We start from the raw sequence: 24,468 nt of genomic DNA on the forward strand, positions 1-24,468 counted from the left end.
AGGAGACTCTAAGGAGATAGTAGGAGCTCTTGTCTGTGCCAACCTTGTGCTAAACATTTCCTTACTTCTGCTCTTGGTTGATCCCATTTTTTTCTTTTACATATATAAAGAAAGAAAAAGAACCAAAAGGCTCTTAAGTGTGTGTATCAGCTAATTCTGCTCTTCTCTGTCACACTTCCTCTGTTCAGATTTCAGTGATAATTAATAATGTATGGAAAAGCCTGTTTAGCTGACAAATAACACTGACGGTGAACCCCACCAGTGCCTTCATTAATAAACATCACTCAGTATGTGATGAAGAGCCTAGCTGTGCAAAAATTTGGAGATTTGATTCTTCCTTTTTATCCCCTCTTTTACTACTCACCAACATTGGACATCTCAGGCACCCTGGCATAGTATGGCCCATGTAGAAACTCAGGTGGATTATCATTGATGTCTTGAACTTTCACTATGAATTCTGACGGAGGCTCTAGAGGCTTATTGGTGTCTCTGGCCACTGCCTGGGCTGTTAAAGTGTACTGGGCCTGCTCCTCTCGATCCAGCGTTTTGGTGGCGTGGATATTGCCCGTCTTGTCGTCAATAACGAAGATCGTTCCTGCACCTTCCCCTGACAGGATGTACTTGATGTTTCCGTCGCCTGAGTCTACGTCTGAGTGGAGCTAAGAAGAAAAGGCCAATGTGAGACAAACCACAAAGCAAACAAAAATTTGTACATAGGTAGTACATGTGTGGTGCTGACAAAATCAGGATTTTAGATGGCGTGGAACTTGAAGAGAAAGAGTAGGAGGCTCTTCGTTACAGAGTTAGACAGATAGTCTGACTACCTTCCAGGCTGGGCCGGAATACATACAATAACTTTTCTGCTTGGCAGATGTGACATGATGCTTCCATTTCTCAAGCCTACAAATGACCCCATAAGAACCTTCTTTACACAGTTTTTTTGTTTATTTTTTTATTTCTTTCTTTATTTTTTTTATTCAGACCATGTCTCATAATTTTCCTTTCGGTAGTGGGTCTGGGTTGTTATGGATTAAAGGAGCTGAAAGACTGAGATAGATGGACTGTGCTGTCTGACACAGGCAAAGACTAATAAGAGATTTAAAACCTTATCATCCAAAAAAACTCTCAACATTCAATTAAACTGTTGACGTATTGTAAATATCATTTGTTGTTTGCTATGAAAGCCACTGATCAGTTTGACTGATCTTGTGGAGTAGTACCACCAATCATTCTTGCATATTAACATGGCTTTCTTTCTTTTTTGTTTCTTTCGTCGGTTCTCTCTCTTTCTGTCCTTCCATTCTTTCTTTCTGTCTTTCATCTCTCTCCTTGATAAATGTGCAAAGCACTTTCAAATCCTATTGGTGTAAGTCATTTTCTGTCACCCAGCATGCCCCCACTGCGACTGTCACTGGAGGGCAAGATGGCTATTAATTAAAGAGCAAGTCAAATTTTAGACTGTTATTCAGTTACTAATTTAGTTTGACTGAAGAGAAGAGACGCTGCTAGTGTAACAACACGTTTTAAGGCACACTATATTATACTCACCCTGCCCACCAGAACCGGGTCAGGTCCGGTGTACTCTTCGATGACAAAGAACTGATTCCAGACCCATCCTCGTTTGGACCTGTGAAGTACCTGCCCTTGCTTCCCTGCCCCCTGTTTGTGTCTATGCAGTGCCAAGTGACCTACAAGCACAAAAAAACCCCACATCAACCATTTTCAGTCAGCAACACATTTATTGTGGGCTTTCATTGAAATGTTAAACGGTTTGAGGTAAAATTAAAAGGTTCATTCAGGTAATATTTCCAGTGCACTGAACTTAAAAGTGGGTGGGAAGCAACGACCTGCTGAACAAAGAGGCCCACTTTTGAATAATGGGTCACTGGTTCAAAACCCAGCTGGGAAAATGTGGGTGGGTGTAGTGAACGACACAGGCTTCAGCAGCTAGTTTTTACATGACTCTTAGTGAAGCACTTAACCTCTGCTTCAGTGGCTAACATGAGCAATCTCTACAGAGCAGCTGCCTTGTTTTAACATTTATGACTGAAGTGTGCTTTGGACAAATAATGGCTGAAAATGACAGTAAATATTTACTATGTAAATTGAGGTAGAGCTAAAAAAAATTGGAAATTTTAGTTGGATAATACACAGCTGCATACAGTTCATGTGTATATATTCTCAACTTCCAAAACCTGATCGTACCAATCTTATCAAACAAGTCTTTAGATTCATATAATCAAGAAGAAAACATATTGTTTAGAAAGAAAAGTTTCCTATTTGTAAATATGCACAGAAAAGAATATTCAAGTTTACTTATGTCAACACTAGGTTCACAGTTTGGAATGGATGATAACACTAGACTGCCATGACCCTCAAATACAAAAGCTCATGGTCACTAAGGCTAAAAATGTAAAGGTCAGTTTTTAAATTCACATTACCATGAAAAGAAAGTGGCATGCCTGCGGGACCATCTCTCTTTTGACAAGTTAAAGCAAAATAGTTTTTCAGTATGCGTCACAGTTACAGTTTATGCTTCTATCATCCACCCAGGTGAGAAAAAAAATCAGATTACATGACACATGTTAAGGCCAACTGGAAAAGGGCAAAGCCAATGTTGTTTTATTTATTTATTCTTTTTGTACCTTGATGTCTGCGTCTGAGACTCCTTTGATCCAAGGAAGCATTTCCTTTCCGGACTCCTACTGCGACATTGCACAGCGCAGAAACCCCCACAAACACCAGGAAAACCCTCAGCATCCCAAGGCCTCGCAGCTTCATCAGCATCATCATCTTGCCCAACCTGTGCAGTCGTGCACTTTTCACCGTCCCTTACTGTCTGGTTCCTCTCAGTGGAGCTCTGCTCCCACTGAGGTGATATCTTGTATTTACTAACAAAATGTTGTTGATGAACTTCTAGGTCATTAGCCAACAATCACCAACTTTCACGTTCTCTCCTCCAATCACAGAGCCTGAAAGACAGCAGAAAAGAGAGCAGCTTAGTCAATGGTATTCAGTTTAAAACCGTTTCTGCTTTAAAAGATATACACTTTCATAAAATAGGTTAATTTCACACTGAGAGCAACAACAGTTCAGTAATCACTTATTCCTGTCTGTTACTGAGTAGCGTTTATCGACTGCAGTTGATCTGCAGTGATCTGACTTCTTAAATGGCTATCGTGTTGATTAGGACATTATACTAATTACCCAGACAATGCTGTTTGTAAACTCGTTAGCTTTAATTCAATTAGACACAAACTGATTCAGCGTGGGAGGTACAGCTCATGTGAGACAACGGGTCGCTGTGTTGCTCTGTTTACACCCCTTTCTAATTAAAGTAATGTAAAACAAACATGACATACAGTAGCAAGAAAAAGTATGTGAACCTTTTTCGAATGTCATGGTTGTCTGCATTAACGTGTTATAAAATGTGATCTGATCTTCATACAAGTCAAGAGTATTAACAAATATAATGTTATTTTATGACAAAGGAATGCAGAAAACCATCAAAATCCACTGTCTAAAAGCCTTAAGTCACGTTTTGTGTCATGACTCTCTTTTAAACTCTGTTTTCATGGTTTCCGTTTGATCCATTAGTAGTACACTGATCACTGCAGATCATGATTCAGGCATCATTGCCTGTGCGGTAAATGAGTCAGCAGAAGATGAAATTTGATCTGTTGGAAATCCAATGTGTCCATCACCAGCCCTGACCTGTGAATCAAGAAACTGCCTGCTCATTGCAAGAAACTCTAGATGAATGTTGATGCCTTAGGTGCAGTTTTACTGAACAGCCTTAGCATTTTAGTGTGTTGTAAAATAAATGTGACGAGAACAGCGAAGGACTGAATCAAATGATGTAAAGATCAAATAGAAGAATAGAGGACTGTGTTGATTAGGCCTCTAGCTGCCGTTTGAGAGTTCCTGCACCTTGTTCTGCTGCATTTCTAAACATCAGATTTGACTGTTTGAGCAGAACAGAACAGGCTTGCTTTGTTCCTGCTGTCAGCTTTTAGGACCAACAGCAGATGGTCTATGTTGTCATTTATTCCACATAGACCTGTAGTGTCTCTCACTGAAGACCAAGGCAATCCAGTCCAATTAGACTTCACAATAGTTGTGTGAAAGCCATTAGTATTCCATAATCATTCAACATATACAAGAAGCAAACACACAAGGTAACTGATTCTGGGTACATACTGTTTTACAGCATCAAATTCTTTTACAGCAATCACTACATAGACGATTCTTATTCTGTCGCTGTCAGGGACTCTTCTTGTGCCATGTCTTTCTTTACCTTGTTCTTCTGTTTTTCTTTTGTCTCAGCTTACATTCCACTGTTCTGCACATGATCAGCCAACCAAAAGCAATGACAGTTAATCCCCAACTGCTTCATCATCTGGTTAATTATTCTTGAGTCGTCTTATTGAAATCCGAATCTGTTTGTGTATGCATATTGATGTCTGCAACTGTCTGCCATTTATCTGTATAAGCCTCAAAGCTGTTTTGTCTTTGCCACTGCTTACCACAACATGTCTGGGACTAAACTGAAATCACCTTGTGCAGAAATAAAGCATGTAAGAGAAAATCCTTGACAAAGTGGAACAGTGAAGACTGAAGCAGTAGTGAGGGAAAAGAGAAGAAGGGAAACAATATGTGAGACTTTTCATTAATATTTCTAATTCACCCTGAACTGTATTTGCCTAAATTTAACTTCAAAACAACGAGACACCACTAACAGCATCTGTAGGGGGCTGCTACTGTCTGAATGATTATCTGGGTTGACAATTTATAACAAGAAAATAAAAGCAATACAAAAAAAAAAAAAAAAAAACAACAACAAACAAACCAAAAAAAAAACAAGAATATCTATTCTTGGAAGTTGTCACTTGCAGGTGAAATTTTTGAATTTTGAAATCAGCGACTGAGCAAAAACTTGAAAGAATTCGTAAGAACAACAACAACACCAAAACAATTATAAACTCTGGTCTTCACTTGTAGAGCAATAAGTTGACACCTGCTATGCAGAATCTATTAGCAAGCTCTCAAACTGTCATTTACATGTCAAATTAAATGCCAACTTTAACAAGTAAAAATAAAACCAGTCCAAAATAAATTGCTTTCACCAAAATCTCAGTACCCTGCTACCAGTTATCTGATGTTTGGCTTGAACACTGTCAAGTCAAAACACATAAAAACAACAAAAACAAAATTGATTGATGGCGGTGTGCAGAGGTGGGGCTGTGAATATGATACTGTGACTTGCTTGATGACAGTAAAATCACCCCAATGTCATAAGAAGCGATAGTTAGACATTTATCTTCAAAAAGAAGATCAGTAAATGAAAACACGGTTTAAATTTTCTATCCAATCAGGATTTTTTATGCATTTGGTGAGTGAGTTCTTTTCTGACACACACACAGACACACACACATGCACGCAGTTACTGATAATGACTCCCCAGGGTGAGCATGCCTTTTGGCCTGACCACTTCATCTGTCTGAATACATGACTCAAGATTAGAATAGTGAACAGCGTGTGTGTGTGTGTGTGTGTGTGCGCGCGCTCACTATTCCCTTGGGCTTTTAGAGCTGCTGTGAATCCATGAGTCAAGTGTCGGACTAGACTACTGTGATACATTGATTCATTCATTGACTGTGTGCGTGTGTGTCACACAGCGGTCAGAGTAGTAAGGTTAAAAAAAATAAAAAATCTGTGTGACAAGTCCTCCTCACATATCCTCACTAACGGACCAATCACACCACATGCATGTGTCCGTTTGTATCTTCACATTAGTTTGTGTACAAAAGCAGGTTCCTACTACTATTTCCATTTATTGAGCTGGTGAGTGTGGCAAACTCCCAAGTGTATTTGAAAGAATATTGACTGATGGCTAAGAGTTGGAATCACTCCCGTAATATCCTTCATCTTTCTGTCGTTTACTGTGCACCAGAACCTAACAATGTGGAGCACAATGATTAGCGAACAGTTACACTAATCATATTTATCAGAGAATCTGGGCCTACAGTGAAACGTAGTTTGAGTAGGTAAATACATGTTGGTTGAAAATGCATTTCTTTTCTTGGCATCCTCTCTTTCTTTCTCTCCCTCTTTGACTGTGTCTCATGCTGTGCCTCCTTAGTCAGAATAGCTGTAATGGCTGCCCAGCTGCAATCACAGTGATTATCTCCAGAACCGGAACATAGCACATACAGTAGGAGTGATCCACCAACTGTGAATAAATGGAGACAATACCTCTATTTCTATTTTAGCTAACAGTCTACTTCTTCAATCCATATTTTGCATTTCATGTAGAGCTGCAAAATCACATGTATGTGATGTGGTTTAATTTCTGTAGTTAGTTTCATTGTGTAAAACTAAACAAGCCTCTACATCACGGAAACAGCCACAACATACGTCATGTTTGATGCACAGAAATGCAATCATTACTTAAATCAACACAGTATTGAGACTATATTCAGTGAAATAGTTCAGATACTACTGTTCCCTTTCCAGGTCAAAATGGAACCTGAAACATGGAGTTCAGTAAACTTGATTAAACTGTACTCCCCAAAATCACTGGAATTATCATTTCCACCACCATGATGCCTTTTACTGTTTCCCCGTCTGTGTCCTGGACGTGTGGGAGGCTAGTCTCTGAAAGTCGACCATTTAACGACTGTGACAGCTGTTTTGTTGTTTTGTTCTCTCTCTTTCTAGAGCTCTCACTTTATCTCTGCCTCTCTCTATCCCTCCCTGTGCCATTCCTCCTTTCAGCACTCCCTCTGTCGGTGTCTCTGTTTGGACTGTGCCTTTATTTCCATCTCTACTCGCCGAGCCAAACCACCAGCAGCAGCCGTTAAAATAACGTTGGAAAATACCTGAGAACTATACAGAGAAGACCATGCCCACCCCCCTCGCTCAAACTTTCTCTGTCTCATATCTCTAGAGGTCAGTAGTAATAAAGGTGATTCATTCATATACGAATGTGATATATATCCCTGTCTACCTCTGCACAGTGTGTGATTTTGTGTGTATATAGCTCACTGTGTTCTACTTTTCTACTTATATTGCCCGAGTCAAGGATGTGTATAAGCAAACAGTGATCTCACTATACCTTGTCTGCACAATGTGTACAAAAGGAATAATGTATGTTGGAGAGATAGGGGTGTGTTTGATGTAAGACTCTGTGCAGACAAAGCCTGATGTTGAATATCTGATATGTTTCCATCTCATCCCTGCCGTCATTTACACAACAAACCCTCCAGTGATTATTATGCAATAATTTAACTTTGTCAGGTGTTGTTTGTTTTTCTTCATAAAGCAATTATGGCTCAAAGGTGGATCTTCACAACAATCTGTGTTAAGATAATGAATGTTGACTGATGTAAACAGTGGGAAAGTGGATTTTTCGACAGTGATAGTTTTTGATCAGAGTTTTAGCTCGTCATGGCTGTCGGTTACACAGTTAAAACGCTGACTCATGCAAAGCCAGTTTGCCATTTCTGTTCTGAACTGACCAAGGTGAATATCAACCGTCCCCAGGCCATGAATCTTAAGGATGATGTTTGAAATAACTAAGTGGCCGACACGAACAGGAAATTGATGTGTAATGTGTTGTTTGTTCCCTCAGTGCAGCCTGAAGGCGACACTTGTCCCTTCTGTGTTCACATAGCCACTGTATCATCGCTTGTTCCTGCTACACTGGTGTCATTTCTTTTGGCACAGTGGTGAGTGTGCTCTACCATGAACACGCGGTGCACCAGAGAATTACAGGCCACTGCCTCGTTTTGAAGTTACATTTATTTAAAACAATTAACAAACTGTTTTTTCTAGTATTGGATTAGCATTTTGTATGATAAACTTACCCTGCTTCCTGCATCAAGATGGAGGAAGGCGATCGCTGCTCTGATTGAAAGGTGTACTTAGCTGGAGTCGTTTACAGTAAGCTACTCGGTATAGGTTTGTAATTCTGCCTCTGGACTCAAGGACACTACAAGCATGCTACGAATTGCTATAACCAGGATCAAGCTTGAAACCGCTCATTCACACATAGACTCTTTCAGCCATACGACAACTCTATAACCCTAAACGCCATTTGAAACAGATGTGGTATTTTTGCCCATGCTTGTGCTGGGATGAGAAAAGGGGTCATGTGAGGTTTAACATAAAAATTTCTCTTACAGTAGAAATCCATTCCTACTCACCCAAAACAAATCTGTGAGCTACTCAGCTGTAGATGCAAAGCTTTAGACTGTAAGGGTTTTTTTCTCTTCATTTTTTAAATGTCTGATTCCTTCAAATGATTATTCTGCAAAGAGAGATTTGAATATTATGAGGGATGGATGAAGAGAAGCAGCAGGAGAGCAAGAGAAATAAGGGAGAAAGAGATGAAATGTGGTCATGTTAAAGTCCAATGGCTGTAAAGTGAATTTGACACATTTGAGCTTTAGATTTTAGTATATATTATGTATGTTTGCATCTGCTTGTATGAAGCGATTACTATACTATCATAAAATATAGACTTGATAAGTAGCTATTGTCATGACTGTAGTTATCATAAATGTTAATATTGTGTAAAAAAGAATCCAGGACCAAGGATTTCACAGTGGGACACAGAAAGCTAAAAGACACATGTACAGACGGAAAGAGAATTGGTGTATTAAGGTTCACTTAGGGTGTCTTGTTTCAGTGGTCGGCTCTTTGTGGTCTGTTAAAAGCTTAAAAAACAGAGTGGTGCTGAAAACGGATACCCAGCATTTAGCTCACACCATGAAACCTGGGGCTTAATTGCCTTTCAATTAGAGAAACTAATAGGCGAATGTGTGTGTGTGCATATGTGTGTGTGAGTGTGCTAAAGTGATTACAAAGAACAAGCAACGCTTTCTCAGCACTCACGAAAATAGGTATTAATGAGAGGCTAGCAGCACAGTTACTGCAAAGTTCGACTTTGCAGTGTGTGTATGTTTGCATGTTTCAATGTCTGTGTTCTGTGTGTTATGAATGTGTGCGTGGGTGTGTAGAGGTTGCTGATTCCTGTTAAGCCATTAGTGAAATTGAGGTGCTAATTACCACCCACAAGACCCCACGTCTGCTGTTAACACGCACACAGAGTTTCTTCATGTAGTAGTATCTCTAATCTGCATCATTAGTATCCTACATGAAAGGGAATTAAGTACAGAAGTTCTACTGCTGTTTAATGTTCAGAATATGGAAATCTAAGTACTATGTATTACTAAATGCAATTATTATGTAATCTCATGATTGTGCACTTTCTTATAATGCTTTCCCACAAGTTCGTCTTTGTCAGGGTGTCGACCATGACAGAAATTATGAGGACAAGAGTGAAAGAGACAAGTCAAGACTAAATCTATTTACATTTAAACTTTTACCTGAGTCAGTCCAGGTCAGTTCAGGAACAGGTATGATAGTATAATACATGTTGAAAACATCCTAGTTCTGCTTTCTCCATCTGAACGGGTGGTGATATGGACATTACTCTCTCCATTACAAAGAAGGCATACTTTATACATGGTTTGGGACACAATGACTTTTATCAGATTAATGATAACATTACTACAATTTAGGAAGCTAAATTAGTATTTTCTACAACATTGCTAGTGGCACAACAGAAAATCTGTGCCATGTTTTGTTAATTTAAGAAATGCTAAGTAAACAAAGCAGATAATGATGCAGACAGACAATGTGCTGACAGCACACACAAACTTCTATTTGCTGTATTCAGTCAACTAGCATCTAATTAACTCTGTCATTGTTCACACAGCGAAATCATTCTGTTTAAAGCACTTTATTTCATGAAAATAAACTCAGTTTACGTGTGTATTTTGAGAACATTTTTGTTTTGCTCATTTTGATTAGCATCCTCAATTACTGAGAATCACACTAATTTGTATGGAAATAATATGCAATTTGTGGTAAATTATGTGCAATCAGAACATTTTTTTCTCCTAATGAGACAGAGATGGCTTTTTAAAATCATTTGGCAAACATGTTTCTGCCTTTTAACAGATGCTAGGGCCAGTATTCTTTGGGGTTTTATGTCACTGTGACCGTGATTCACCCTATAAAGACAGCTGCCACATAATTTCACATCATGCATTCATCAAAGCTCAGCTTGGTTGCAAGAGACAACCAGTAAAGGTCTATTCCACTATAGTGTTCACAGAAATGTAGGAGTGAAGTAAAATATGTTATTTCCATGCTTCAGCAGGGTGCGTCACTCTGCTATTTCTGATTTGGCCTTTAAATTTCTAAAGAAATCATCCGGGCTGAAAACAAGTTGATGGCCGACCAATCCGCTCTGTGTGCTCTTCCAAATGAGCCGCCATAACAGACAGTAAAACAACGGGCGAGCTGATGAGATGCAGTTAAGCCTGAAACAAAACAATGTAGCTCCAATTAGCCTGCTGACCACTGTTATTGGCTGTTGCTTTGCATGGGAATGCCCTATTCTTGGGTTTTAACTTTGTGACTAATAGGCCTTTCACTCTTGACAATTGGAAAGACCGACTCCACATTAGGGATGTTCACAGTTAATTATGCTGACTAATCTCCGAAATGGCCAGCAAGAATTAAAAGTGCGACAATTAAAAAAGAAGAGGCAATGTGGTGTAAAGGTCTTTTACGAACAACTATGTTCAAATTGACTTACTGACTTAAATAGAAACATTATGAATGTGGCGTTTAAGGGCATCCTTAATTAACTGGAACTTTTAATTATGACTGTCTATCTTGCACTCGTTGTTCCTTCCCCCTTTCTGTTGTTTATGTGTTCTTCCTTTTTTTTCCCGTTTCCTGCTCTTTTTTATAAATTTTCTCCTTTTTTGTCAGTCCAGCAGGATCCATCATAGCAATTATAGCTTTGCATTACAGTGTTAGAATGACACTGTAATTACTGCAGAATACTTTAAGAATATACTTAGGAATGTAAAATGAATATGGATAATCACATGGTGCTGCAGAAGATCACAGGTTTTTTTCGTTCTTGTTCATCCCATTTTACTTTTTATCTCTCACATTGAGAAATGACTCGTGACCACTAAGCGCAGCCAGACAGTTTCTTACACTGCTTTCAGAGACGTCCAGACTCAATCACCCTGTCTTCTTCTTCATGCGCCTACACATCTACACATGGTTAATGAATGAAGTACTTCAAAACCAACTCATTGAGGACATCTGCAGAGGTTCAGAGTTCACAGGCACGCACACATACTCCATCACAAGAGATTCATGACACTGTCACTGCACCTTTTAATCTGTGAGATAAAAAGACAGATGAGTATGGCAGGAAATGTTCCAAGACAGACACAGAAGAAGGAAAAGTAATGGAGAAGCATCACGGAGAAAAGATGCAGCTCAGTCAAAGAGGAAAAGACAGGCACACACAAACACGCATGTTTCCTGGAACAGAAGTGGAGGAGGGAGGAAAGTTTGAGGATTTTTTTTCTGTGGAAAAGCAAGCAAAACCTGAGATTCTCTATAGCTCCTGCTCACTCTGTCTTACTCACTCCATTTCTATGTGTGTGTGCGTGTGTGTGTGGTTTTGGTCTATAGCCCTTAAGGGAGGCAGAGAAAGAAAGAGTTCGAGGGGGTGAACAGGAAACGGTGGCGTCTGGAATTGATTTGAGGCTAAAGGAAAAATAAAATACTTGAGATTCTTAAAGGCTTGGGGAGGAGGGACAGACGACCACAGAGAAACGATGGAAGGCAGTATAGAGAGAAAAAGAGCGTGACCACACAACCACAAAAAACAAATAAATAATGGAGATATAAAGCAAACATAAAGAAGGATTTATACCGGTGCAGTAAAGTCTCTGAGGTTGTCATGAGTACAGTGGAAGCTATGTCGCATCTTATGTCTTTAAAAATGCATAAAACACAAAAAGGGTTATAAGATATGTGGACGTGGTGAGAATTCAGATTCTTCTGCTTGGACCCGTTGTTTGTTTCTAGTGCTGGTATAGATTGTTGTCAGGATAAACAACATTTGGGCACAGCCAGATGACGTTATAGCTGAGCATGAAAATGTCCAAAATATTAGATTGGACATCCATTTAGCAGCAGTGCCAATCAACAAATGAGGCCTTAAGCAAGAGTGTTAATTAGTCACTGTCATCATTACCTGCCAAGTTTTTATAACCACAATAACATGAAGAAGTAAACTGTACTAAACATTTAGTTGAGATTCTTTCTCTTCACGCTACAGCGGTGAAAAAGTATTTTTCTCAAACATGTAGGAAATGTTATGCTAGGAGTGGTCATACTGAATGTTTTTTTCGTTAAGTCCACGTTAGAAGCTAAAGATAAAAGCGATTTGTGTAGCATTTTCAAAACACAGGTTATAAAAAGAACATATAGTAATGCAAATTATTATTAGACAATGCATGTTTAGCTGTATGTGGAACTATAGAGTCATTTAAAAGATTAAATGAGAAATAATGGATGGAATAAATCTAAAGTCTGTTAAGACAAGAAAACATATGTGTCCGTGTGTAGGTTTTATTAGAAAACTTAATACGGAGTGTGCGTGCGTTCGGCTTTGCCAGCATAATCTGGACTTGAAAATGACATTCAGTTAACTCTAAGGTCAGTGTTTTCTCATGTACATTGTGGAAACTGTCAATCACTACACCGCAGAGGGCCTGCGAATGTGGCATTAACTGATCAGCAGGAAGCTCGTTCATCTTATTAGCAAAGCTCGTTAAACCGACCACAGCAATGATGAGCGCTGTTGTGTGTTATTAGCCCCATGCAACAGTTAGACAGCTGCAAATACCTCTGCAGATGGAGAGGAAAGAGGCAGGTATAAAAAGAACAAATGCCACATTCAAGTCCACCACAAACAACTGAAATTATGAGGAGATAAATAAAGGTTGATACCGATACAGAAATGAAGCGACCAACCCAAATTACAAAGCACTTGGGGGGCGGGGAGAGAAAGAGAGCAACAGAGAGAGACTTGTGTCCAGCTAGGTTAGCCATGTGTGTTCATGCTTTAGTGAGATCAGTGAGTCTGTTCCAACATGATGAATAGAGACTAAAGATATTAGAATATGAGACAGAAAGAGAGGGAGAGAGAGATATCAAAGGGATGCTGAGAGGATAGGAGGTGGAAATCCTCTTTTTCCATTCTTCCCCATACAGAAATGAGAGAGTTAATCCTCGGGGGCTTACAGTTGTTGTTTTTTTCCCCCACTATGTCTGTATTTCAGTATCTCTGCCTTCTGACATTCTCTCTGCTTCCTCCTGATTTCCACTTTTACTTTCTCCCATTCTCTGTTGGTGTCTTGCTGCTCTCATTCTGCTGTTAACCATCATCCGTATTTGCATCTCATCTTCCTCCTCTTCCACATCCTTCTCCTGTTGAACCCTCTCTGTACTAGAATCCCTTTCATTTTACTGTTTCTTCACCCTTTTTCTGATTCCTTGCAGGATTTTTGGGGTTTATGTTGCATGGTAATCACAGCAAACACATTTTTTACATTCGATTTACGAATATGCAACTTAGTTGAATGTGATGACTGAGTAACAAAAGAGGGCCGAACCGAACAAAACAGAGCGAAATAAAGACACATTCAGGTCACATATTGTTTTTGGAGTCCTCAAGGAAATCCAGTGCAGGTGGTTTTGTGGCAGTTGGCTTGGTTGATCAAACCAAGCCTCTAATCTCATATTGGAGGATAACTCCATATCTTGCATCCGTTGAGCCCTCAAAAGTAATTTCTATCCATTCTGAAATGCCATTTTCTCCTGATAGAATATTATTGAGCTTTTATATTCAAAACCTTTGAAACACTCTTACCTGATTTCACCACTCATGATTTCATACTATCACCTGTGTAGCCACTTTAGAAGAAAACATCTAGGACAGATGTTTACCCAAAATCAAAAAGAAGTGCACCCCATTGGTTAAATTAGACGTTACAGGTTTGCCATTTTTTGCCAAATGAAACATTCAACTTTTATTTCTGTGGAAAGATGTTAAATAGAGATACAAAGTGTATCAAACATCTTATCACTCTCCTAAAAAAGCTGAATTACCACGTCAGATGTTTTGCCTTTTATCTCTTTTTGGGAGTTTAAAGGCACTCAACATTTTCAGTTACTCAGTTGAATTTGCTGGTCTTTGAAGCTACCTGGTGCATTAAAATGGCAAAGAAATTGCAGTGGCATTCAATTGTAAATTTTAATTTAATGCCAGCGCTTGCTCTGTCAGAGGAAAGATTTCAACTTGGTAGATATTTTATGAAATGAGACTGCAATTATGCCATTTAGTAAGTGCATCATTCCACACAATAGTTTCATCATTGCTCACTTACTGTGCCATCAAGAAAAAAAAAAAAAAAAAAAAAACTCCCACTCCCTCACATTGGATTTTATGTGCAGTTGAAAGTTATCTAAAGCTGACAGATTCTGTCTCTAATTTACAGTACCTCATACTCATTTTAAACATTAAGCTGATGTTCTAATTCAGAATGACACCAGTAGTATATAATTGAGTGCAGTTGTACTTTAACTTTAAACCAGTGCATTGCCAACATTATCAAGGACATCCAAAGACGGGAGCGAAAGCATCAAAGCCACAGTCAGTTTTGAAGACAGCATTTGAAGTGACATGTTTCTGGTGCCTTTAAGTGATGTTGGAGAAGTGATAGTAGTGTGGGGCAGCAAGAAAGCGGTCATTTTCTATCCATGCAGGTTCTGGTAAAGGTTTGATATGTAGCTTTTACTTCTTTTTAAATCATTTATCCACCCATCTGCCATCCTCACCACCTGTTACCAGTTCTTTTAATTTGCCTCACATTCTTCAGGTATCAGTTTTGCAGCATACACAACTGATTAATCACCGCCACTGCTGGTTTCTGTTGCACTACGGTCATAGTGTTCCTAACAAACTCCGGCCTGTGCTATATCCTGTTAGGACAGCGTCAGAAGATGGATGGGGATGGGAGCACAACGAAGTCTGTAAATGAGTTACAAACACCCCGATCAGACACAAGCAGGTGGTCAGTGCATTCTTTCGGATTTGTATGTCCCCTCAAGAGCAGATGTGCTGAGGTTTTCTACAGTTTAATTTGGTTTGTATGTGTCTGCTTTTGAACTTCTGAGGTGTCAATATTGTTCTCAGTTGATTTCTGAAATAATTTAATTGGATGGTAATGTGTGTATTAATGTGTGGGTGGGAATGGACAGCGCCTTTAAAACTCTCCCCAGGTTTTCTAGAGTATTTTATTGATGCGTGCTTTTCTATATCTGGCTCTCAATCAGTCAGACTGCTGGGTAATCAATACTAGTAGAGGGCATTAAAACTCACTCAGCGTGTGTTTCTGTAAATCCCTGGAAAGAGAATCTTCTCCTCCCTAATTCCTGCTCCTTATCTGTCCTCCCAGACACCCATCAGTGTCACATGTTTAACAATATATGAGCCTGATAGTTTACAGGTTTTAACAGCATTTTTCTAGTCTACTTTACACTGGCGAGAAAGGGGCATCAGCACTGTGTTGCACCCTCCACTGACTTTAGGTGTTAATGCTGCACACACAGGAAACTGCTGCACTTGGCATTTTCTGCTTATTGTGTTAAGATTCAATGTTGCACCAAGTTTGTAATGTTTTACAAATGTCAGACATTTTCCTGTAGGTTAAGGACATAATTCCTATAATGCCACACTGGCAATGTGGCATTAAACAAAGCTTGAACTTTTACTAGTTTCCTTTAAAGACAATGTGTGTTGTAACACAGACTTGATTAGAACAAAGGATCCCATGAAATGCTCCGTGTGTCAGTCAGACCTGGTGTCTAGCTTTGGTCCCTGTTTGATTATGCTAGTGCAGCTCTGTGCACATGTTTCTTATCAGATAATTATTATCTTCTAAAACGGATTCCAGTGTGCTCCAGACTAAGCAGGAATACCCATAAATGCAAAACAAATAAGTCACAAATCCAGAGAAGAGAAATCATGAATTGATAAACCCACTATTTAAGTGTCTTACACACAGTAGATCTGATCACTTGTTAATCAGAAAAGTTAGATTTTTTATATGTTTCAACATAAACCTTTGGCAGAAAAACATTATAGTTACAAGATAAATCTCCCTTCAATATCTCATTTTGGAATTGTTTCACTGCAGCTAAACTTAATCTGCAATGATGCTGCTGTAAGCATTACATTTGTTGTAATTAATGCATGCAAAATCAGCACGCAAGTAAAAAGAAATACTGTGTGCATGATCTGCATGTAAACAAAGCTCGAGCAGTTATGTAGCAACAGCAGAACTTCTCAAGTGAAGTTAACTGGTATTGGAGACAAATGCGAACTAATTCTTCACATTCTGCTGCAACTACTAGGATGTCAAGTGTGTTTCACTCAACCTGAAACTAGAGGATTGTGCAGCTAAAGTTTGCAGCTCTGCCGCCAGACAAGATTAATTCAACCAAGCCTCAAGCCTTTGGGTAAGACAAAGCTCTGTGGCTGCACTGCTTGTAAACTGAAATAGAGCGTACTTTAGGAACTATCTTCCCTTATCATAAAGAAAAAAAACAGAAAGAGAGAAAATAGGGGTGAGTTCTAATGCCCTCCTGCTGCCTTCAATTGTGGAACTGGTGAAATAACTGAGAAATATAGCCCAGAGGCTGCTGCATTCATGCACACACGGCCGCACACAGGATAATAAACGTGTTGCTTTCTTTTAGAAGGAATAGGCCAAAAGGAGAAGACACTAATCTAAGAAAGAGAGGTAGTGATGAGCACTGAGTGACAGACAGAGACATGGAGAGAGGGATGGTGTGACCCGAGATGGGCTCAGAGAAGCACATTTGTTCCTTTATCTTTTTCTACGAAGCTATAACACTCAGAATCTCAGTTTCCCTGCCACAGTGTTGTCACAGTGACATAGCAGGGCACCTCGGTGAATGCATCCTATTACGGGATGTGTGCAAATCTTGGTTTGAAGGTCAAAGGGTTAAACATCCAATCAGCACACAGCATGGTTAAACCAAGAATCAATAGATGCCAATGATGACACAGTTCATGTTTAATCCAGGCAAAAAGAGATGGAGGAAGAGTTTAAGTGATCGTTTATGTCTAACTGATGTGGGTTTTTAAAGGACAACATCACAGTGTCCCATCAGGAGAAGAATATATATAAATATAGGCAAATAGGCATTTGACATACCAAGCCTGGTACTGGAAGAGTTTATTTTCTAATTACTGTTGTTAGTATCCTACATCATGAAGTGTATTTTTGAATATATTGCTTGAATCAGTGTAATAATTTGCTCGTCTGCCACCTTCGCTGGTGACACACCCAACAGAATGAATCAAAACTATTCTATGATTTGTTTTTTTACTGTTGTTCAGACAGGAGCGTCTGACCCACTGTCTGTGAGTCTTTTACCTATTTGTCTTTTTCCAGTTTCTAGCCTGCAGTTGAAGGATTAGACTATGCTGTTCTGAAATCGGCTCGTCAGGCTGCTAGCCACTGATAAGCACACTCAGGATCGATTAGATCTGCCTTTAATCTATTCAACTTTTTCCAGGCGAATGGAAAAAGTGCTTAGTATGGAAGATGTGAGGTGCGTGATACGGTGACTTTGGGAACACGTGCCCAGAGGGCAAATGCATTGTAATCCACATTTTTGGGCATGAGATCATATTAAATATGCATTTTTACAAGACATATTAAATAAGCTGCTGTAGGCAAATACAAGCTAAACAATTGTGAATGATTCCCTATTAACTGTGAAGGACAGAGATCATTACTGAGGGAGACGGAGGCAAAGGCAGCACAATGTCTTTATGACGAATGAAGAGAGGAAAGAAATAAACAAAGGAAATACTCATATTTATTAAAAGCAAAAAAAGAAATCGAGATAAAGCTCTCAGGAAACGGTGTGCTTTCAACCATCACTCTTAATCGGGCTCTATTTCGGTTTCAAGCAGGGAGTCAGTTTAACAGAATGCTAAACAGTCTAGTGGGGCTGGTGTGTCAATGCCAATTCACAGGCCTTTTTATTGCCCCCCAAAAACATAAACACACACATAGGACCAAGTGGCATAGGAAAAAATAAACGGTCGAACGCACCTTTAGCTCATTACTGGTGTCAGATAAGATGAGGGTTTTCTCCTCTGCACGGTGACACAGATCTGCCTGAGAGAAAGAGGAGAGGGGATTTAGATTTATCACATGTACAAAAGAGGAAATGAAACTAATGTACATCATGTAATTGGATATGTGTTAATTAAATGTACTGCATGTAATCATGCTGGGGAAATGGTTTGTGTGGCTTGTTTATCGCAGAATATTTATAGCAGAAAATAAAACAAAAACAGCAAACAAATGAAGTCGAGAGTAGAAATGACATAAGCTTTTTGATAAAGAGCACTATTCAGAATACCTAAAATAGCATCTTATGCAAATGTAAACACTAGCAACTACACAAACAAACCTCTTGTAACCTTCAAATGCACGCAAAGCTGTCAGACACTCCTTTTAATCCACCTTTCTTAAGTTTTGATAATGAATTTCCAACTTGTCTTCAACCCACCAAACAGCATCATCAACAAAGGCAGCAGCCGGCCGTCACAGTTCCACTTTCTTCCCAAATTTACTGCATTTGACTCGACATTCATAACAGCTACACTATGAAAGTGCACGTGTGGAGTGTATAGAATAATAATAGTAAGTAATAGATATGTAAATCATGTGTTTACTTTGCCAGAAACTGCTGCAAATTCGCCAAACCGCCTCCTGGATGTACAGTGCAGCCTACAGCCAGTTTATTTTTAAAATTGCCTTCTCAGTTTGGTCTATTAAGCCACATTTAGTCACAATAGAGAAAAACCTTGAGTCATCACAGTCAATTATTTACAGCATGTGTAATGTGTATATGTTAGTGGGACAGAAAACAAGAACAGCTTGTTAAAATCAAATAATTGGTATGTGTTATGTCAGACAACACGTGTCCAGCTACTGCCTATGTCACTATGAGCAGGAACTGAGAGTAGTAAATTTAACCGTGATGTTTCTTTCAAAGATCAGATTAGATCTGGGCATAAATTGTTTTCAGAGTTGTAACAAAAGCCACTGCTGTTTCCATTGCATTCCCAGATCACCTGGGGCCTTATCAGGGCAGGGAAATGAACAGGACATGCTCTCACTTCCATCAGTTACTACCATCGAGAAGCCCTTAAGCAAGCTACTTAACCCTAGCTAGTCCCAATGGAGTGGCATAGGGCCTGTGGTGGTGTTGAGTGGTTGTACAGAGCAGCTCCCCTGCGTAAGCGTGAAGCAGGGCGTTACTGAAAATGAAAATCTTTGATTTGTGCAAGCCTCCACCGGGTGAATGAGGGCAAAAACAGAAGAAAGCAGTCCAGCAACATAAGAAAGTGTTTCCTTCCATCCAGTAATTATGTGGGTGGAATGACACATGAGTCAAGAGATAAAGAAAAATATTCAGAGGGAGGTATTTTAAAACACATAATGGTTAAATATCAAAAGGCCAAAAACTGCCTTTATCTTCTGGATCACATCTCTTTTATTCAGATCTTTCTACAGTGAGAGGCTCCAAGAAGCAGGACTCTAATAATTTAACTTCCCTCCATTTTTCTACAGCAGCTAAAATCGGCGCCTAGCGAGTAGCTTTAATGGGAAAAAATATTGTAAGAAATTTTATATCTGTTTCGTCTCTGGTAAAAGACACAAGCCAAAGACATTTTATATTTTCACAACTACATGTGAGACTTTTGTGCCTTGAAATGTCTCGTTTTGTTCAAACTCACTCTCCTCCAGCACAAACAAAACTTTACTATTATATTATATTATAAAGATATTATAAGTATACACAAAAAGAATTGGCGACCAGCATTGTACTGTATTGTGTACATTTTCACAATCTGTACATATGATAGATCTTGACTTTCCTAAAATATCTAACAAGAAAACAGCAGCAATGCACGTTTACAGCATCACCCGAATTGTCACAGTTCTTAGCACAATTTACGGTGCTGCAAACACCTTCGGCAGCAGCAGAGCAACATATCGTTACTATTTAAACTTGCTAATAATTATACTGTCATTATTAACATGGAGCAGATTGACCTGCTTTGTATGTGGAGAACTCTGGCTCCTTTCACCTCGTTAAAGAAGAAAAAGAAAATAGATTTTTATCTGTAACAACAGATGCCGATGCAGCGCATGATGTCAAAATCAACACTGCATTGTCTACACTCCAAAGATGTTTAAAAATAAGTCATGTTCTCGAAGCCCTTCACTAATTTGTGATATTAGCGATGTCGCTGTGAAATACCCATCACTATTGTTCTATGATTATTGTTATTCTGCAGCAGACTCTGTCTGCTTTGTATGCAGAGACGATTGAGCTCATTCCAACCAGAAAATGACAGCTTGTTATGTGAGGGGAAAATGGATTTCACTATGTTGTGGTTTTGCGAGGGACTCTGAAACAATACTGTCAATACTATAAAGCACTGTCTGAATTGGTTTTCATGTCAAATGTGCAATGCATAAATAAAAGCCTATTGATTGGTAGACCACTGCCAAAAGCTCTGTTGCACACATGTTTCACTGCATGCACACCGACTTTCAGAAAGTGATGATATTTTGTATTGATTTATTTTGATAAATTGCATTCATATCTGAGAAGTGTTTTTTTTTTCCCTTCATTTCTCACAATAAACATGGGGAGGACCTACAAATCGAATGTTTCATTTCAACAATAAAAAATAATCAAGAGAAAATATGTGAACGATTTTTATAATTCATGACTACACGCATCCCTAATGGCACCTAATAGGACGGTGCTTCAGAGTGTGTTAGGATGTGATCTGTACATTGAAAGCACTCAAGCACACACTGCTGCCTCTCTATTACTACCATTCAATGGCAAAACACCTGCACTTCAGCTTTTATTACATTCTGCAAGATTGGTATAGTGGATACTGTTACATATGTGAGTTCTGTTCTCTCCTGTTCAACAAAAACAGCCAAAGCAGGTATGAAATGATGAGGCTTGCAGCTGTTGGGAACGAGGTCATTTAAGGTTACACACATCATCTCTCAGCTTAGCTGCAGAAAATATCAGAAAATTAGATTTTATTTTATTTTTTTTAATGTTTTTGGACCAGGCTGCAAATGTTAGGGCTGCAGATCTTCTCAAACACACATGCACAGACACACACACACACACAATATTTGAGCATGCATCTCATGTACACACATGCAAATAGACAGCTTGAAATCTAGCCATTAGTGTTGTGTCTGTCATTAGCTAAAAGGCCTGAAGCTGGAGTAAGACCAGAGTAATTATTATGATGATAGTCCTCTAGCTGAGCTCTATCCAAACACATTACACTCTCTCGGATTAAAATCTGGTGTTTCTAAATCAAGATGCTCGGATTTGTTCCATGATAGCCGCCAATTGGAAGCTCAACCTTACAAAAACTGGACAAAAGCCAAATTTGATCTTCTCTCGATAGCAATTTCTCATATTCCGTCTGTAAGGGGGCTAAAGTTTGAAGCCGTTTTTACTCTGCACACAGCTACTGCTCTGTGGCTTTGTAGGGCAATATAACAGATGACCTTTTCATGGAGAATCATGGCCAGATCCCACGGCCCTGAAGTCATCCTTCACACACAGTTTTTGGACTCTGCAGACCCACTTGACAATAATGGATGGTTATTGGGGAGGCACCTGTCGTTCTGAGGCTTGTTTTGTTTGTTTCATTTTAACATCTTTCTGAAATATGAGTGTTACAACAATCAAATTTATAAATGACATGTTTGATATCAAGCAGTGTGTAATCATAATATCTCATGCCATATTGGAGTGGGTGTTTATTTGAGAATGTCTTATAACTGTGAGCATGTGTTCTTGAATTTGATACTTAACTTCACAACTGCAGTGAAATGATGCAAAAACAATATGATGCGGGCTCTGAGGATCAGCGCAGTAGGTGCAGCTGGTAGCCACACATGCACACATTTGCATAAACTCATGTGCACACACACATTGGCTGGCAAGCACTGGTGGATCCCAGCTGTGTCCGGATTATCCACGTGCTCGTATGCATTCACAGGTGTGTGGGATTTCCACAAGCACATTTCATTGCATGAATGTGAACACGCTGCTAAAGTGTTACCATCTACTGGTCCCTGCACACACATACAGTACACACATTGTCCCTTTGCTTTAACTTCCCTGTATGATTTCCACACCTATAATCTCTGTCGCATTCAAGCATTGTGGAAAAAAGTCGAAACCTAAGAAATGGGTCTGGAATTTGTGAGACCTGTCCAAATTTGGAACCAGTCTGTAAATACCTACTCTATTTAACAATGTGACTGTATCGACACTTGTTTTGTTCCCCAATTCCTTTCATATATATTTCTTTTTCTTCAGGCAGTCCTCCTCCTCCTCTTCCTCTTCCTCTCTCTCTCTCCTCTGACTCATTGCTGAGTCTAAAATAAAATGCTACACAGGAGATGCAGGTGCAAGTGGCGGGCAGCTATTTTACAGGGAATTGGCTGGTAACTATAGGCTTATTTTTTATCCTTGAGCTCAGACATCCTGCTCCCACAATAGTGCTACTCCTACAATACTTACTGTAGACAGTCATGTAGTTTTCCACTTCCTCGTCTGAAAATATAACCTGCTTCTCTGTCAGATGCTCTGAAATAGCTCTATGCGGTTAGATAAGCTTGAAAGATAGAAGCCAGTATGATACCCCTCATTTCCAATTGAGAGATGAGAGCTTTCTGTCTTTAGTTTCTTTGTTTTATTTTAAAAAGCCAAATTGTATATATAATATTATTATACTCTCTCATGTAGTGATTTTTCAAATTTTGTATGTAATGGAGGTAAAGCATAAAGATATTTTTTACTCTGCACACGGAGAACTTTAAGCCCTAAAGTATTTGTTCCTTAAAGACCACACAGAATTAAATTAATATTTAAATGTGCTCCTACACTATTAAAGTAAGCTGCAGCTACTGGAGAACACAGCTCAGTGTTATTGCTAAACGTGCAGAATACGTGAGCAGCAGGTGTGGGTGTAAGGTCACGGACAGACATGTATGCCTCTTAAAACAGTTTGATCTGAATAAACACAGTAGGATGCTGAAGACTGTGTAACATGAGGAGTTAGATTTATTTAGTGTTACTCTCTTTCATAGAGACATGAATTCATTAGTTTAACAGTGTTGATGAATAACAATTGTTCACATTATTGACCAAATAAATGTACATGCATTTCAAAAATGTCTAATATTTGCTAGCTGGTGAAATACACTCATGTACCAGGTGGCAAGTAAAGCTACAAGTTCCACTGTTCACTTTCTCTGTGACACTGCAAGTTGATATGTGTTATTGAAAGTCTACAAGGCCAGCAGAATACTCATGTGATCCATCAGGTTGTGGGGATTTAAAGGTAATAAGTGTCTGGAGCCTGTGAGCCATCTGCATTTTTTTCTATGATGATATTGTAAATTGTAGCTCATTGTATTTCCCACATTGATTTCTTGTAAAGTTAGTTCTGTCCTTAGGGAAGACAACGTTTATGAAAAGCTACCCATTTTAAATAGCTGTAATGTAATTTAAACCTCAAGTCTTCACCCTCTGCATTCCCTTGGTCACAAACTTCTTTATTGCCTTAAGGTGAAAAGTGTTTTTTGGCCCCTCAAGATTGTTTTTTTGCACAAACTAGTCATTTGTGTCTTGTTTATTCACTGTTTCTTCACTACATGTTTATCACTATGGAAATAAAATAGGGAAACTTAAATACTCAACTTCCTCAATTTAGGATTCAACAAGGATATGATGCAAAGGCAACCTAATCTGGAGTGGAGAATATGTGTACTGTGAATATGTATAAATAACTAGTGGAATAACAGATCATATTTGTACACTTGTATCACTTCTGAATGACCACAGGCTTCATTCTTTTACTCTGCTATTGCGACAAAGACCCTGCATTTCTACCTGCTGTTTGTAAATTTCAGAATAACTGCACTGCATCCTCACCTCTCTAATAATGTGCAACTTTGTGTACCAACAAGAAGAGACAGAACAAACCGGCGATGGAGATTATCTTTGCCAATGGGGAAGGCTGATGGAGAAACAAAGAGGGGAGGGCAGATCGGAAAATAAAACTGCAACATCCTGAGCCAGGAGACAGCAAATGTACTATACAACCTTCTAGGTACAAATACGCACAGTATACAGTGGATACTATGTGGTGGCTTAGACTGATTTGCATAAATAAAACAGAGAAGAACCTATATTATGTCTTTAGTTAAGAGTTAATGAAAGTATGTGTTACCACCAATGCAACTGAGGGAAGCGATACAGTATATCCGGCTTTTCAGTTGACAGAGAGACCGAAGGAATCGGGGTACAAGGAGCGACAAAGAGTGAGGAAGGAGATGGATG

General features: G+C 39.1%; 1 protein-coding gene across 1 annotated transcript in view; it reads right to left on the reverse strand.

The window, feature by feature from the left end:
• cdh11 (cadherin 11, type 2, OB-cadherin (osteoblast)) overlaps positions 1-24,468 on the reverse strand; it is a 72,596-nt gene that overhangs the window by 22,010 nt on the left and 26,118 nt on the right. The window contains exons 2-5 of the mRNA XM_026354589.2: positions 18,105-18,170; positions 2,646-2,972; positions 1,549-1,688; positions 365-659 (exon numbers count right to left, since the gene is read on the reverse strand). Coding sequence (XP_026210374.1) covers positions 365-659; positions 1,549-1,688; positions 2,646-2,793 — 583 coding nt within the window. The 5' untranslated portion in view covers positions 2,794-2,972; positions 18,105-18,170. The remainder of the gene's footprint in view (positions 1-364; positions 660-1,548; positions 1,689-2,645; positions 2,973-18,104; positions 18,171-24,468) is intronic.

The sequence above is a fragment of the Anabas testudineus genome, chromosome 15 (assembly GCF_900324465.2).
Source record: "Anabas testudineus chromosome 15, fAnaTes1.2, whole genome shotgun sequence".
In the NCBI taxonomy this organism is placed as follows: Eukaryota; Metazoa; Chordata; class Actinopteri; order Anabantiformes; family Anabantidae; genus Anabas; species Anabas testudineus.